At 44.2% G+C, this 18,127-nt stretch overlaps 1 protein-coding gene across 1 annotated transcript in view; it reads left to right on the top strand.

Moving 5' to 3' along the window:
• Positions 1–18,127, top strand: part of LOC147114713 (KAT8 regulatory NSL complex subunit 1-like) — a 235,055-nt gene that overhangs the window by 174,242 nt on the left and 42,686 nt on the right. The window contains exon 3 of the mRNA XM_085992579.1: positions 10,823–11,032. Within this exon, the coding sequence (XP_085848705.1) occupies positions 10,823–11,032 (210 nt within the window). The remainder of the gene's footprint in view (positions 1–10,822; positions 11,033–18,127) is intronic.

The following is an 18,127-nucleotide window of genomic DNA, read 5'->3' as shown; positions in this document are numbered from 1 at the left end:
TGGTCCAGATGGCTTGTATCCCAGATTGCTAAGGGAATTGGGGGAGGAGATAGCGGAAGGGCTTGTCATAATTTTCCAATCTTCCCTAGATGCGGGGGAGGTGCCTGAGGATTGAAAAGTGGCAAATGTGACACCATTGTTCAAGAAAGGGTGCAAGGACAATCATAAACTGACCAGCTTGTAGCTAGTTACTAACATCAGTGGTGCGTAAAGTTTGAGAAACAATAATCAAGGAAAAAATTAACGGGCACTTGGAGAGGTTGAAGCTAATTAAGGAGCCAACAAGGATTTGTTACAGGCAAATCATGTTTGACTAATCTAATTGAATTTTTTGATGAAGTAACAGGGAGGATCGATGAAGGGAATGCAATGGATGTTGTCTACATGGATTTTAGGAAGGTGTTTGACAAAGTGCCACATAGAAAGCTGGTTCACAAAATTGAGGCTCACGGAATAGGTGGGTCCGTGGCAGCTTGGATAAGGAATTGGCTTAAGGACAGAAAACAGCGAGTTGTGGCAAATGGCTATTTTTCAGACAGGAGGATGGTAGACAGTGGTGTTCCCCAAGGCACAGTGGTGTTCCCCAAGGCTCAGTGCTGGGGCCACTGCTTTTTTTTAATATGTATATAAATGACCTGGATATTGGAATACAAAGAAGAATTTCTAAATTTGCCGCTGACACCAAACTTGAGGGTGTGGCAAACGGTGAGGATGATACCAATCGACTGCAACAGGATATAGAAAGGCTAGCAGAATGGGCAGACAAGTGGCAGATGGAATTTAATACAGAGAAGTGTGAGGTGATGCATTTTGGCAGAAGGAACAGGGAGAGGCAATATACACTTAATGGCACAATTTTAAAGAGTGTGCAGGGACAGAGGGACCTGGGAGTTAATGTGCATAGGTCCCTGAAGGTGGCAGGACATATTGAGAGAGTGGTTAGCAAAGCATATGGCATCTTGGGTTTCATAAATAGATTGAGTATAAAAGTAGAGACGTTATGCTGAACCTTTATAAAGCGCTGGCTAGGCCACAACTGGAATATTGTGTCCAGTTCTGGTCACCACACTTCAGGAAGAATGTGAAGGCCCTTGAGAGGGTGCAGAGGAGATTTACCAGAATGGTTCCAGGGATGGAGGATTTTAGCTACAAGGACAGGTTGGAGAAGCTGGATTTGTTTTCACTAGAGCAAAGGAGGTTGAGGGGTGATTTGATATATGTACAGAATTATAACAGGTTTGGATAGGCTAGACCGGGAAAGGTTGTTCCCACTAGTTGATGGTACAAGGACCAGGGGACACAGATTTAAGGTTTTGGACAAGATGTATAGGGGGGATGTGAGGAAAATCTTTTTTACGCAACAAGTGGTGAGGACCTGGAACTCGCTGCCGACGGACGTGGCGGAAGCGGAAACACTCAATGTTTTCAAGGGGAGACTGGATAGGCACTTGAAGGAAATAACCTTGCAGGGCTACAGGGATAGAGCGGGGGAACGGGACTGACTGGATTGCCCTACAGTGAGCCAGCATGGACTCGATAGGCCAAATCGCCTCCTTTTGTGCCAGTATGACTCTATCCACATAACTGAAGTCCCTCATCCCTGGAACTATTCTTGTAAAGCTTTACTGCACCATCTTTAAGGTCTTCACACCTGCCCTTTTACCTTTCCCTTCCCACCGTCCAGGGCCCCAAACACTCCTTCCAAGTGAAACAGCGATTTACTTGGACTTCTTACAGTTTAGTATACTGTAATCGCTGCTCACGCTGCGGTCTCCTCTACATTGGGGAGACCAAACGCAGATTGGGTGACTGCTTTGCGGAACACCTCCGTTCAGTCCGCAAGCGTGACCCCGAGCTTCCGGTCGCCTGTCACTTTAATTCTCCCCTCCATTCCCACTCTGATCTCTCCGTCCTTGGCCTCTTACACTGTTCCAACGAAGCTCAATGTAAGCTCGAGAAACAGCACCTCATCTTTCTCTTAGGTACTTTACAGCCTTCTGGACTCTACATCGAGTTCAACAATTTCAGACTATAACCTCGGCCCCTGTATTTCTTTATATATTTTTTTCTCTTGTTTTGTCACGTGGTAGCTGTTAATGTTGCTGCCATCATCATTCACACCTCATCTAGAGTCATCTTCTGTTTCTTAACTTGTCCCATTACCTCCTTTTGCCTTGCACCGTCATCCCTTTTGTCAGTCCATCTCTCCTGCCTTCCATCCTATCACAGACCTTCCTTTTGTTCTTTCCTCTCCTCCTCCCTGCCCCTGCTTAAAAATCTCTCTTCTCTAACCTTTTCTAGTTCTGACGAAAGGCCCCCGACTCGAAACTATTATGTCCGTGTGTAATTGAGACACGGACTGCAGGAGTTGGTTACAACAGGTGTTTACTGAGTGGAGACAAAACTGGAACTACTATGCAAAGTTACTACACAGGCGTATATACAGGGGTGGTCACTACTGGTACTGCAGTATACAGGGGCTGCAGAATATAGTTCCTTCTGCAAAGTACATACACTACAGAAACGTTGACTCTGTTTTTCTCTCCACGATGCTGCCTGACCTGACTGTTTCCAGCATTTTCTGTTGTTATTTCAGATTTCCAGCATCCGCAGTATTTTGCTATTGTATTAGTTAAATCTGTGCTGGCTTAAATTTACTAGAATGGTACCAGGGATGAGGGTCTTCAGTTATGTGGAAAGACTGGAGAAGCTGGGATTGTTCTCATTAGAGCAGAGAAGGTTAAGAGGGGATTTGATAGAGGTGTTCAAAACCATGGTTTTGATAGAGTAAATAAAGAGAAACTGTTTCTGGTGGTAAAAGGATCGGTAACCAGAGGACACAGATTTAAGATGATTGGCAAAAGAACCAGAGGCGACATGAGGAAACATATTTTTACACAGCGTGTTGTTGTGATCTGAAATGCACTGCCTGAAAGGGTGGTGGAAGCAGATTCAATAGTAACTTTGAAAAGGGAATTGGATAAATAATTGAAGGAAAAAAAATTACAGGGCTACAGGGAAAGAGTTAGGGAATGGCATTAATTGGATAGCTCTACCAAAGTGCCGGCACAGGCACGATGGGTCGAACGGCCTTCTGTACTGTCTCATTCTATGATTCTATGAATGGGTAAGGATGGCAGATTTCCTTCCGTAAAGAGGGGCCAAACAAAAAAGAATACTGGGCTTCTATGTACAAAGTTACTTCCTTCTCCCACCTAACAAAAATGCATTATAAAATAGTCCATATTTAGTCTCTATCAAGGGAACTGAGGTGGAAGTGCAGATATGAGATGTCTTCCACTGTGAGTTGTGGATCCTGCACATTGGTTGCCGGATAAGTTTTAAAGGGATTGTCCCCTTGTTTGAACTGCAGTCAAAGAATGGGGAAAGAGCGAAAGGAGTTTAACTCTTTTAGACCATGTGTAGTGCAGCAGCTGTTTGGCCTGCATTACGTCAAAGTGCAGTGATACATCATATTGCATCCTGAAGACTATCGCCGTCAGTTCCCATCATAGAATTCTTGCCGGTGGTGTTGGGTTGAGACAGTGGATGGGAATAACAAAATGTTGCTTCATAAGACATGTGCCCTTACCCAATACCAGCTGCTCAAGCAGCTTTGAACAGGTCAGTTGTGTCACATGCCACTTTCCTGCAGTTCATTGAAAAGACTGGCAAAGTTCTTAAATCCATTTTTGGTGCTTAAATCATTGGCAATTTACACAAAGATAAGATGAATAAGCAATTAGCCACCCCTTTTGGCACTGAGTAAATGAACGATCCAGACCAGTAAGGTCCTATTTTGAATCCCTGGTCTGTGGAGAGTTTGGTTATGTTAGCTGGAACAGTAATAGAAGATGCTGCAATTGGCTGGAGAGAGCTCGAAAACAAATGACCCAGGAGTCATGTTCCTAATCATCACCCAGTGACCCTGTTAGAAAGTGTGTTTGTGTGATTGTCATGTGAGAGCAGGATCAGGCTTGGATGTGCTGTGTCCCCAGGGAACTCTTGTCAACTGTAGTGCCCCAATCGCTGCACTGGCTGAGAACAGCAATCTTAGTGCAGAGTTGGAATCAAACTGTGATTTTTTTTTTTTCTGCGTTCATCCAGGACGCAACAGATTTAACAATTCTTGAATCAACTTTTTATTTTGTAGTCGTGTCATGACACTTGAAATAAAATCGCTCCTCTCTTAATGAGCAAGGTTATGCAATAACTTGAACAAGTATTTGTCTTTATTTAAATTCATCATCCACTTGATTTGGCCTGCTGCAGCCATGTTTGGAGGATTTTTCTTCCAACAACAATTTGCCTTTATATAGCCGAGTCAAAGGTTGAAATATTAGGTGTGGCTATAAGCTTGGTCAAAGAGATGGGTTTTAAGGAGTGGGGGTGGGGGGTGGAGATCTGTAGAGGTTTAGGAAGGGAATTCCAGAGCATAGGGCTTAGAGGGTTGAAGGTACGGCCGCCAATGGTGAGGTGAAGAGAGTGGGGGATGCACAAGAGGCCAGAGTTGGGGGAACACAAAGTTCTCGGCGAGTTGTAGGGCTGGAGAAGGTTACAGGGATAGGGAGGGACAAGGCCATGGGGGGATTTAAACATGAAGATGGGTGTTTTAAATTTGAGGCACTGATGGACCAAGAGCCACACTAGCTCAGCGAGCATGAGTGATGGGTGAGCGGAACTTGGTGCAGGTTAAAATACAGGCAGCAGAGTTTTGGAAGACCTCGTGTTTATGGAGGGTAGAAGATGGGAGACCAGCCCAGAGAACATGGGAATAATCAAGTCTGGAGGTAACAAAGGACAGACAAAATTGCAGAGGTGGAAGCCAATGATCTTTCTGCGAGAGAGAATGTGGGGTCAGAAGCTCAGCTTTCATTAGAATTTTCAAACTATGTTCACTTGAACCATTAATGTTACAGCCCTGTTTAAAAAGGGGGAGAGAGATAAACCCGGCAACTAGAGGCCAGTCAGGCTAACGTCGGTGGTGGTGGGGAAAGTTTTAGAGACATTAATCCAGGACAAAATTAATTGGCATTTGGAAAAGTATAGGCTAATAAATGAGAAGTCAGCACGGATTTGTTGAAGGCAAATTATGTTTGATTAACTTGATCGATGTTCTTTGATGAAGTAACGGAGAGGGTTGATGTTGTGTATATAAGAACATAAGAAATAAGAGCAGGAGTAGGCCATACGGCCCCTCGAGCCTGCTCCGCCATTCAATAAGATCATGGCTGATCATCGACCTCAACTCCAGTTTCCCGCCCAATCTCCATATCCCTTGATTCCCCATGAGTCCAAAAATCTATCTCAGCCTTGAATATACTCAAAGACTCAGCATTCACAGCCCTCTGGAGCAGAGAATTCCAAAGATTCACAACCCTCTGAGTGAAGAAATTTCTCCTCATCTCAGTCTTAAATGGCCTACCCCTTATCCTGAGTCTATGCCCCCTAGTTCTAGACACTCCAGCCAGGGGAAACAACGTCTCAGCATCTACCCTGTCAATCCCCTTCAGAATCTTGTATGTTTCAATGAGACCACCTCTCATTCTTCTAAACTCCAGAGAGTATCGGCCCATTCTACACAATCTCTCATCCCAGGAATCAATCTAGTGAACCTTCGTTTCACTGCCTCCAAGGCAAGTATATCCTTCCTTCGATAAGGAGAACAAAACTGTGCACAGTACTCCAGGTGTGGTTTCACCAAGGCTGTGTAGAATTGTAGCAAGACTTTCTTACTCTTATACTCCAACCCTCTTGCAATAAAGGCCAACATGCCATTTGCCTACCTTATTGCTTGCTGTACCCGCATGCTAGATTTCTGTGTTTCTTGCACAAGGACACCCAAATCTCTCTGAACACCAACATTTGAAAGTTTCTCACCATTTAAAAAATATTCTGCTTTTCTATTCTTCCTACCAAAGTGAATAACCTCACATTTCCCTACATTATACTCCATCTGCCACCTTACTGCCCACTCACTTAGTCTATCTATATCCCTTTGCAGACTCTGTGTTCTCCTCACAGCTTACTGTCCCACCTAGCTTTGTATCATCAGCAAACTTGAATACATTGGTCCCTTCATCTAGGTCATTAATATTGATTGTAAATAGCTGAGGTCCCAACACTGATCCTTGCGGCACCCCACTAGTTACAGCCTGCCAACCTGAAAAAGATCCGTTTATCTCTACTCTCTGTTTTCTGTCCATTCACCAATCCTCTATCCATGCTACTATATTACCCCAAGCCCATGAGCCCTAATCGTGTGTAATAACCTTTTGTGTGGCACCTTAGCGAATGCCTTTTGGAAATCCAAATATACTACATCCACTGGTTCCCCTTTATCTACCCTGCTAGTTACATCCTCAAAAAAATTCTAATAAATTTGTTAAACACTATTTCCCTTTCATAAAACCATGTTGATTCTGCCTAATGGGCTTTCAAAAGGCGTTGATAAAGTACCACATAATAGACTTGTTAGCAAAATTAAAGCCCATGGAATTAAAGGGACAGTTGCCGCATGGATACAAAATTGACTAAGGGACAGAAAGCAGAAATAGTGGTGAACGGTTGTTGTTCAGACTGGAGCGGAGTATACAGTGATGTTCCCCAGGGGTCTGTATTAGGACCATTGCCCTTTTTGATACATATTAATGACCCGGATTGGGTATACAGGGCATAATTTCAAAGTTTGCACATTATACAAAACTTGGAAATGTAGCAAAGAATGAGGTTAGTAACAGACTTCAGGAGGACATAGACAGATGGTGAAATGGACAGACACATCACAGATGAAATTTAATGCAGAGAACTGTCAAGTGATACATTTTGGTAGGAAGAATGAGGAGAGGCAATATGAACTAAATGATACAATTTTAAAGGGGGTGCAGGAACAAAGAGACCTGGGGGGGTGTATGTACACAAATCTTTGATGGTGGCAGGCCAAGTTGAGAAGCCTGTTTTTAAAAAAAAAACATGGAATTCTTGGCTTTATTAAGAGAAATAGAGTACAAAAGCAAGGAAGTTATACCTTTATAAAACACTAGTTAGCCCTCTGATGGATTATTGTGTTCAATTCTGGGCAGGAATGATGTCAAGGCCTTGGAGAGGGTGCAGAAGACATTTCATAGAATGGTACCAGGGATAAGGGACTTCAATTATGTGGAGAAGCTAAGGTTGTTCTCCTTAGAGCAGAGAGGTTAAGAGGAGATTTGATAGAGTTTTTAAAATCATGAATGGTTTTGATCGAGTAAATAAGGAGAAACTGTTTCCAGTGGCAGAAGGGTCAGTAACCAGAAGAGACAGATTTAAGGAGATTGGCAAAAAAGGCGGCATGAGAAAACTTTTTTTTACACAGCGAGTTGTGATCTGGAATGCACTGCCTGAAAGTGTGATGGAAGCAGATTCAACAGAAACATTCAAAAGGGAATTGGATAAATACTTGAATTGAAAAAAATTACAGGGCTATGGAGAAAGAGCAAGGGAGTGGGATTAATTGGATAGTTCTACCAAAGAGCCAGCACAGACGCGATGGGCTGAATGTCATCCTCCTCTGCTGTATCATTCTGTAATTCTATGATTTTTTTTAAAAGTCCTCCAGATTTTGGTGTTCAAAATTTTGGCTGTTTCTGGAGAGTGTGTTTTGAGCTGTGTCATTCTGGTGGTCATAGGTCTCTTACTGGCAGTGGTAGTGGTTGGATCAATTAGAAATGATGAATTAAGAGTTTGCACAACATTAAACCATGTTGGCTGAAGCCTGATATTCCTATAGCATGTTGATGCCAGCACACTGCATAAGTGTGACCTGTTTTGCAGTCAGAGTGTTGGTGCTAACATGCTACGTGTGATTTTTCTTTCCCCAATAGTGTGTTGGTGCCAGTACGCCCCATTAAATGGGATTATACTGTAGCATGTTGGTGTCAGTGCACAATAGAAGTTTTTTTTTATTTCCACCCGTCTCCAATAGCATTTGTGTTACCCTACAAGTGTGATTTTTCCAAAAGTATGTTGGTACCACTACACAATGTGTGATTTCTCCCTCCTCCACCAGTGACATTGGTATCACACTACATGAGAGTGATTTTCCAATAATGTGTTGGTGCCGGAACAGTACATCAACCCAAGGACAACATCTGGGCTTTGCTCACTGCCTGTAATGCCAGAAGCAAGTTTGGAATTGAGTGCAGACCCTTGTCCTACCAGTCCTTGGCGCAATGTGTGGTACACCAGAGAGGCTCGAGAGTCTATCACTGACTGAGATCCTGCTTCCAGTAAGATGGAAGACATTAAGTGGCTGTGGCATTAACTCAGTCTTAATGCTCTGCTGCTATTTGTAAATGTCTCAAAGATGTGGGCCAAGAGGGCGAGTGTAGGCTTTCAGTTGCAGCTCATGACGTCAGTAGAGCCATTGCATTTTAATTATTTGTTAACTGGTTGTCAGCCTTCAATTTTCATCACTGTTATGTGGGGTTTTCTCTACATCTAAACTCTAAAGTATTTGAGTTTCTGTTCCTTTGTGCGTCATTAGCTGTGTTGTTTCACTCCAGTTTTCTCCATTCATCTCCTGAAGGTGCCGACTCCCTTGGATACAGTTCCATAGTCTCTACCTAAATCCTCCCCTGCCAAACCCAGTTCTTCTCCCAAGCAACCGTTCTTCATATGCACAACGCGGGTCATCAGTATATTTGACCATGAGGCGGATGGGGGGGAATTGTAATTCTGCCCAATACTATTCCTTTCCCAGCAGGGGTCACTCATTCATGATCAGGAGCAGGAATCCTTACAGCTGAGGCCAGGTGACTCCACACAATCCAACAATTGAGTTTGTGAAGTTCTGCTCTCCACAGCTCAGCAACAACACTCACTTTACTTTGAGTTAATTTTAAATATATATTAGACAGTGGCAGAGTATGCTGTGCAGTGCTCTGGTCAGACTACACCTTGAGTCAGTGTCCAGTTTTAGACACCGAGACACATGAGAGGCATTGAAGCTGTGGAAATGGTGCAGAAGAGTGACAAAGATTAATCCTTGGCGTCAGAGAACTGGGTCATAAGTAAGGACCTCAGAAATTTTGGCTTTTCAGTCTTGGAAAAATGGTAACCTGTGGCGATATTTAAGGTAGTAAAAGATGTAGAAAACTTCAATCCAGGGGCACTATGTTAACTGGTGACAGGCAAATTTAGGACTGATGGCAGGAAGTTTCTTTTCATACCAGATGCAATCAACATGATGCATTTTGGCAGAAGGAACAGGGAGAGGCAATATACACTTAATGGCACAGTTTTAGAGTGTGCAGGGACAGAGGAACCTGGGAGTTAATGTGCATAGGTCCCTGAAGGTGGCGGGACATATTGAGAGTGGTTAACAAAGCATATGGGATCTTGGGCTTCATAAATAGAGGTATTGAGTACATAGAAACATAGAAGATAGGAGCAGGAGTAGGCCATTCGGCCCCTCGAGCCTGCTCCGCCATTCAATGAGATCATGGCTGATCATCCAAACTCAGTACACTGTCCCTGCCTTCTCCCCATATCCCTTGATCCCTTTAGCCTTAAGAAATATATCTAACTCCTTCTTGAATATATTTAATGAATTGGCCTCAACTGCCTTCTGTGGTAGAGAATTCCACAGGTTCACCACTCTCTGGGTGAAGAAATTCCTCCTCATCTCTGTCCTAAATGGTTTACCCCTTTAGACTGTGACCCCTGCTTCTGGACTCCCCTGCCATCGGGAACATCCTTCCTGCATCTAGTCTGTCTAGTCCTGTTAGAATCTTGTATGTTTCAATGAGATCCCCTCTTATTCTTCTGAACTCCAGCGAGTATAAGCGCAAATCGACCCAATCTCTCCTCATACGTCATTCCTGCCATCCCAGGTATCAGTCTAAAGTAAGATAAAAGCGCTGGTTATGCCACAACTGGAGTATTGTGTCTAGTTCTGGTCACCACACTTTAGGAAGAATGTGAAGACCCTTGAGAGGGTGCAGAAGAGATTTACCAGAATGGTTCTGGGGATGGGGGATCTGAGCTACAAGGACAGGTTGGAGAAGCTGGATTTGTTTTCATTAGAGCAAAGGAGGCTGAGGGTGATTTGATAGAGGTGTACAAGATTATGACTGGTTAGGATAGGCTAGATGGGGAAAGGCTGTTCCCACTAGTTAATGGTACAAGGACTAGGGGACACAGATTTAAGGTTTTGGGCAAGAGATGCAGGGGCGATGTGAGGAAAAACTTTTTTACGCAGCGAGTGGTGATGACCTGGAATTCGCTGCCGACGGAAGTGGTGGAAGCGGAGACACTCAATGTTTTCAAGGGGAGACTGGATAGGCACTTGAGGGAAATAAACTTGCTGGGCTACGGGGATAGAGCGGGGGAATGGGATTGACTGGATTGCTCTCCAGAGAGCCGGCACGGACCCAATGGGCCAAATGGCCGCCTCCTGAGCCGTTATGACTCTATGTGGACAGGGACATCTAGGTAAGAGACTGGAACCAAAAACCTGGCATCATTTTTTTTTTTAAACAATTGTGCTATGATGGTTAGGGCTTTGAGATGGATGAGCTAGGATAGGATGGGTGCATGTGGCCAAGGTGCTGGATGTCTGCTCGTGCCCAGGGAACCAACAAGAAAAGAGTGAAAGTTGCAGGGACAAAATGACAAATACATTTTTGTGGACATTTGAGAAGTTGGAAAGATAATTGAGTACTCATGATGGTAAAAAAGATCGCTTGATTGCTGTGTACAATGTTGTGTCCCAGCAGACTTATGGCACTCTGCAAGGAGACTTAATTGGAGAGATTTGATTGATTTTACTTTCTGTTCTCAGGGCCCGGTTGTCCTTGGTGATGCTCAGTTGCCAGAAGATCTGATGAAGCACCAGTGCCGGTTAGTAACGACATCATCGGCAGTCAGCTCGCAGGGCCCTGAGACATACTCCAACTCCTCTTCTGCCGAAGTGAAGGCCCCTATCGCCAATAACAAATGTGAACTCTCACCCTGCAGCCCATCTCTCCTTTTACGGAACATTGATAAACAGGTGTGTGATCACTCGTTTGAAGTATCGGTAGTCCAAAATGTTTCTGAAGTTTTAAAAACAAAAATTTTGTGCTATTTTAATTGGCCTGTCAGATTATTATGGCATTGTCAGTGTTTGTCAGATTTCTTTAAAGTGTATTGATCTGTGCAGGGTACAGTAGTGTAGTGGTTTAATAATCCAGAGAATGTGAGTTCAAATCCAACCATGACAGTTTGAGAACTTAAATTCAGTTTTTTTTAAATCTGGTAATAAAATGCTGGTATCAGTAAAAGTGACCATCAAGCTCTTGGATTGTTGTAAAAGCCCAACTGGATCACTAATGTCCTTTAGGGAAGGAAACCTGCCGTCCTTACCCAGTCAGGCCTATATGTGACTCCAGTCCTATGCCAAAGTAGTTATCTCTTGACTGCCCTCTGAAGTGGCCGAGCAAGCCAAGCCACACAGTTGTGTCAAACTAAGCACCTTCACAACACGGACTGCAGCAGTTCAAGAAGGCGGCCCACCACCACCTTCTCAGGGAAACTAGGGATGAGCAGTAGATGCCAGCCTTCCTAGTGATGCCCACATCCTGAGAATTAATTTTTATTTTTTTTAAATCATGTTAGCATATTTAACCTATGGAAAACACCCAACAGTAATAACAATGCTGGCACTTACAAGGGCGCATTTTAGGCACAACGCACTTGTCCACTAAGATTGGGGTCTTCTGACTACTTCAAATTGTCCTGAGGCCAGGGCGAAAGGTGGGGTACCTTAAAAAAATTAAATAAAGTTGAACGCCTGTCTTCATGTCTTCAGCCTGTGGCACAACCCTGCAGAGTTTCCAGTTTGTGGGGAATTCAAGGGCCATGCTCCTTCACTGGTAGGCCCAATGCTTAGCCGCACAGGAAAAAGAAGAGGAAGGCCAATAATGCTTCTCCCACCTCCTTACAACAGCATACATGTGCAGGCCCAGTTATGTCAGTGGGGAAATCTGGGGCAGCACGATGGTGGTGTAGGCCTGATGTAATGGGCCTCTGCCCCATTTTCCACTTCACTGCACCTGAGTAATGTTCAAGAGGAAAATCTCTCCTGCGTAGCACCTTCTGGAGCTCAAGGCAGGATATGGGGGAAGGGGGATGATCGGATACCAAGCAGGAATCGGGAGAAGGTTAGAACAGGTGATTAAAGGCGTAGTCGAAAGAGTAGGCTGCGAGATGGTTTTTGTAGGTGGGGAGAGAGGCCGGAGGGGTCTACAGAAAGAGCTGCAGGAGAGCCCGACTGTGATAGCTGAAGGACCTGCCAGTGGCTGGGGAAGAGGGAGGAAATGGGAAGTGCACAGCACAGATATAGAAGAGGGTTTGAGATGAGATTTGCAACGGGAGGATATTGCGAAGGAGCTTTTGTGTATAGTTTTTTTTAGTAGGTTTGCTTTTCATGGAACATACTGTTGCCAATATGCTGTATGAACCCAGCAGCAACACTTTTTTCACTTGTACTTTGTGAACTTGAGTGCTTTGAAATGGGCGGTAGAAAGTCTTCATGCTGACTCAGTGTCTCTCTAACACTTATTGATGAGTGGAGATACTTAGTGATGGAGGAGCCTCAGCCCTGGACCTTTTACAACAGGTAGGAGGTACTTTCTACCTGTATGGATAAGGAAAAGGACTGCAGGGAGGATGGGCAAACTGACCACGGCACTGTGGTACAGGGGGCCATCCAAGTTGGGGGAGAAGGAAGGAATGTGGTAGCAGTAGGGGACAGAATAGTCAGGGGGATAGATACTGTTCTCTGCAGCCGCGAAAGAGAGTCCCGAAGGCTGTGTTGCCTGCCCATTGCCAGGGTTAAGGATATCTCCTCACGGCTGTAGAAGAACTTGGAGTGGGAGGGGGACGATGAAGTTGCCGTGGTCCATGTCGGAACGAATGACATAGGTAGAACTAAGAATGAGGTTCTGCTGAGGGAGTTTGAGGAGCTAGGGTCTAAATTAATAAGCAGAACCACAAGATTAATAATCTCTGGATTACTACCTGAGCCACGTGCAAATTGGCATCGTGTCAAGCAGATCAGAGAGTTAAATGTATGGCTCAAAGAGTGGTGTGGGAGAAAGGGGTTTCAATTCATGGGGCACTGGCACCAGTACTGGGGAAAGAGGGAGCTGTTCCGTCAGGACGGGCTCCACTTAAACAGGGCTAGGACCATCATCCTGGCGAATCGAATAACTAGGGCTGTAGATCAGGCTTTAAACTAAAAAAAAAGGCGGGGAAGGGGTCAGGTGAGGGGATATTTAGAAATCTGAAGAGAAAGGTCAAGGCAATAGAGCAGTGTAACGATTTGGGTAAAAATAAACAGAGTGTGACAGGAAGGGATAGAGAGTTTAATGGTTGCAGTGCAGCAGAGAATAAGGCCAAAGCAGAGAATAATGGTAAAACATTTAAATGAAAGGCTCTTTATCTGAATGCACAAAGCATTCGTAACAAGATAGACGAACTAGTGGCACAAATAGAGATCAATGGGTTTGATCTAATAGCCATTACAGAGACATGGTTGCAAGGTGGCCAAGGTTGGGAACTAAATGTTCCAGGGTACTTTGACGTTTCAAAAAGACAGGCAGAATGGAAAAGGAGGGGGAGTAGCCCCGATAATAAAGGATGACATAAGGACAGTAGCGAGAAAGGATCTTGGCTCGGAAGATCAGGAAGTAGAATCCGTATGGGTGGGGATAAGGAATAACAAGGGGCAGGAAACACTGGTGGGAGTAGTATATAGGTCCCCGAACAGTAGCTATACCATTGGACAGAATATTAACCAAGAAATAGTAGGAGATTGCAATAATCTTGGGGGACTTTAATCTTCATATAGACTGGACAAATCAAATTGGCAAAGGTAGTCTGGAAGACGAGTTCATGGAATGCATTCGAGACAGTTTCCAACAACAATATGTCATGGAACCAACCAGGGAACAGGCTATTTTAGATCTTGTATTGTGTAATGAGACAGGGTTCATTAGCAATCTCATAGTAAAGGATCCTCTGGGGCAGAATGATCATAATATGATAGAATTTCACGTTAATTTTGAGAGTGACTTGCCTCAGTCCAAAACTAGAGTCTTAAACTTAAATAAAGCCAATTACATAGGTATGAGCAGCAAGTTGGTTAAGGTAGATTGGAAAAATAGATTAAAAGGTATGGCAGTAGATAAGCAGTGGCTAGCATTAAAGAAATATTTCATAACTCAACAAAAATACATTCCATTGAGAAACAAAAAGTCCACGGGAAAAGTGATCCAACTGTGTCTAACTAAAGAAGTTAAGGATAGCATTAGATTGAAAGAAGAAGCTTATAATGTTGCAAAGAATAACAGTAAACCTGAGGATTGGGAGAGTTTCAGAAACCAGCAAAGGTTGACCAAAAAATTGATGATCAGGAAAAAAATAGAATGAGAGAAAACTAGCAAGAAATATAAAAGCAGATTGTAAGAGTTTCTACAAGTATGTAAAAAGGAAAAGAATAGCAAAAATAAACGTTGGTTCCTTAGAGGCTGAGACAGGAGACGTTATTATGGGGAATAAGGAAATGGCAGAAACGTTAAACAAATATTTTGTATCTGTCTTCACAGTAGAAGACACAAAAAGCATACCAAAGATGGTGGGGAACCAAGGGTCTAATGAGGGTGAGGAACTTAGCGTAACTAATATAAGTAGAGAAAAAGTACTAGAGAAACTAATGGGACTAAAAGCCGACAAATCCCCTGGCCCTCACAGCCTGCATCCTAGGGTTCTAAAAGAGGTGGCTGAAGAGATAGTGGATGCATTGGTTTTGATCTTCCAAAATTCCCTAGATTCTGGAATGGTCCCAGCGGATTGGAAGATTGCAAATGTAACACCGCTATTCAAGAAAGGAGGGAGAGAAAAAACAGGGAACTACAGGCCAGTTAGCCTGACCTCAGTCGTCGGGCAAAATGCTGGAATCCATTGTTAAGGAAGTGGTATCAAGTCACTTAGAAAATCGTAACATGATTAGGCAAAGTCGACATGGTTTTATGAAAGGGAAATCGTGTTTGACAAATTTATTCGAGTATTTTGAGGATGTAACTAGCAGGGTAGATAAAGGGGAACCAGTGGATGTAGTATATTTGGATTTCCAAAAGGCATTCGATAAGGTGCCACATAAAAGGTTATTACACACGATTAGGGCTCATGGGGTTGGGGTAATATAGTAGCATGGATAGAGGATTGGTGAATGGACAGAAAACCGAGAGTAGAGATAAACGGATCTTTTTCAGGTTGGCAGGCTGTAACTAGTGGGGTGCTGCAAGGATCATTACAATCTATATTAATGACCTAGATGAAGGGACCGAGTGTAATGTATTCAAGTTTGCTGATGATACAAAGCTAGGTGGGACAGTAAGCTGTGAGGAGAACACAGAGTCTGCAAAGGGATATAGATAGACTAAGTGAGTGGGCAGTAAGATGGCAGATGGAGTATAATTGTGAGAAATGTGAGGTTATTCACTTTGGTAGGAAGAATAGAAAAACAGAATATTTTTTAAATGGCGTGAAACTTTCAAATGTTGATGTTCAGAGAGATTTGGGTTTCCTTGTGCAAGAAACACACAAATCTAGCATGCGGGTACAGCAAGCAATAAGGAAGGCAAATGGCATGTTGGCCTTTATAGCAAGGGGGTTGGAGTATATAAGAGTAAGGAAGTCTTGCTACAATTGTACAAGGCCTCGGTGAGACCACACCTGGAGTACTGTGCACAGTTTTGATCTCCTTATCTAAGGAAGGATATACTTGCCTTGGAGGCGGTACAACAAAGGTTCACTAGATTGATTCCTGGGATGAGAGGGCTGACCTATGAGGCGAGATTGTGTAGAAAGGGCCTATACTCTCTGGAGTTTAGAAGAATGAGAGGTGATCTCATTGAAACATACAAGATTCTGAAGGGGATTAACAGGGTAGATGCTGAGAGGTTGTTTCCCCTGGCTGGAGTGTCTAGAACTAGGGGGCATAGACTCAGGATAAGGGGTAGGCCATTTAAGACTGAAATGAGGAGGAATTTCTTCACTCAGAGGGTTGTGAATCTTTGGAATTCTTTGCCCCAGAGGGCTGTGAATGCTGGTAACTGGTAAAATAGATAAGGGAGAACCAGTGGATGTGGTGTATTTGGACTTTCAGAAGGCTTTCGATAAGGTCCCGCATAAGAGATTAGCGTGCAAAATTAAGGCACATGGGATTGGGGGCAAGGTATTGACTTGGATAGAGAACTGGTTGGCGGACAGAAAGCAAAGAGTTGGAATAAACGGGTCGTTTTCCGAGTGGCAGGCAGTGACTAGTGGGGTACCGCAAGGATCGGTCCTAGGACCCCAGCTGTTCACAAAATATATTAATGATCTGGACGAGGGAATTGGATGTAATATCTCCAAATTTGCAGACGACACAAAGCTGGGTGGGAGGGTATGCTGTGAGGAGGATGTCCTGAAACTCCAGTACGATTTGGACAGGTTAGGTGATTGGGCAGAAACATGGCAAATGCACTATAATGTGGATAAATGTGAGGTTATCCACTTTGGTGGCAAAAACAGGAAGGCAGATTATCGACTATCGACCTGTCGCACTCATCATAATGAAGTGTTTCGAGAAACTGGTCCTGGCTCACATCAAAGCCAGTGTTCCTGCCTCTCTTGACCAACACCAGTTTGCCTATCGTGCAAACGGATCAACAGAGGATGCAATCACAACTGCTCTACATTCTGCATTGAAACACTTAGACGGTAAAGAGACCTACATCAGAATGCTGTTCATAGACTACAGCTCAGCATTCAACACTATCGTCCCCAACAAGCTGGCCACCAAACTCCACACTCTTGGCCTGAACACTTCCCTCTGCAACTGGACCCTGGACTTCCTAACTAACAGACCCCAGTCTGTCAAATTAGGTAACCACACCTCCCACCCCCCCCCCCCCCGCCCCGACCCTGAACACGGAGGCCCCACAAGGTTGTGTGCTGAGCCCTCTCCTCTACTCCCTCTTCACCCACGACTGTGTGGCTGTTCATGGTTCCAACACCATCATCAAGTTTGCGGATGATACCACGGTAGTAGGCCAGATCACCAACAACGATGAGTCAGCCTACAGGGAGGAGGTCCAGCACCTCGTGAAGTGGTGCGCCGATAACAACCTGGCCCTTAACATCAAGAAAACCAAGGAAATCATTGTGGACTTCAGGAAGTCTAAAGGCGGAAAACACACCCCCATCCACATCCATGGGGCTGTGGTGGAAAGGGTGGACAGCTTTAAGTTTCTCGGAGTCCACATCACGGAAGACCTCTCCTGGTCCCTCAATACCTCCTCTCTGGTGAAGAAGGCCCAGCAGCGCCTATATTTCCTAAGGAGGCTGAAGGGATGTAACCTGTCACCTCTGATCCTCTCTAACTTTTACCGCTGCACAACAGAGAGCATCCTGACGAACTGTATCACAGTGTGGTATGGCAGCTGTAGCTCCTATGACTGGAAAGCCCTGCAGCGGGTAGTCAAAACTGCCCAACGCATTACCGGCACCCGGCTACCGACCATTGAGAACATCTACCAGAAACGCTTTTTACGGAGGTCACTGACCATCACCAAAGACCCTACCCACCCCAGCCACAGTTTGTTCGCCCCCCTGCCATCTGGGAGATGCTACAGATGCATTCGCACCCGAATGACCAGATTTAGGAACAGCTTCTTTCCCAGGGCTGTCATCCTATTGAACTCTGCAAATAAACTCTAAAGCCTGCACATCTGCCAATGCACTTCATTATGGTTAAGTTTATGTTACAAGCCAAATGTATGTTAAATGTCTTAATCAAAATGTACACTCTCAGGAACCGCAAGCTTACATTTCGTTGTACTGCACTTGTGCACTAACAATGACAAAGTTGATTATTATTATTATTATTTATTATTTGAATGGCAATAGATTGGGAGAAGGGGTAGTGCAAAGAGACCTGTGTGTTCTTGTGCACCAGTCGCTGAAGGTAAGCATGCAGGTGCAGCAGGCGGTTAAGAAGGCAAATGGTATGTTGGCCTTCAGAGCAAGAGGGTTCGAGTACAGGAACAAGGATGTCTTG

This window comes from Somniosus microcephalus, chromosome 7 (assembly GCF_052327205.1).
Source record: "Somniosus microcephalus isolate GS21.2 chromosome 7, FLI_Smic_1.0, whole genome shotgun sequence".
Classification (NCBI taxonomy): Eukaryota; Metazoa; Chordata; class Chondrichthyes; order Squaliformes; family Somniosidae; genus Somniosus; species Somniosus microcephalus.
Note: the sequence above shows the minus strand (reverse complement) of the source record. Positions and strands in the feature narration are given on the sequence as shown.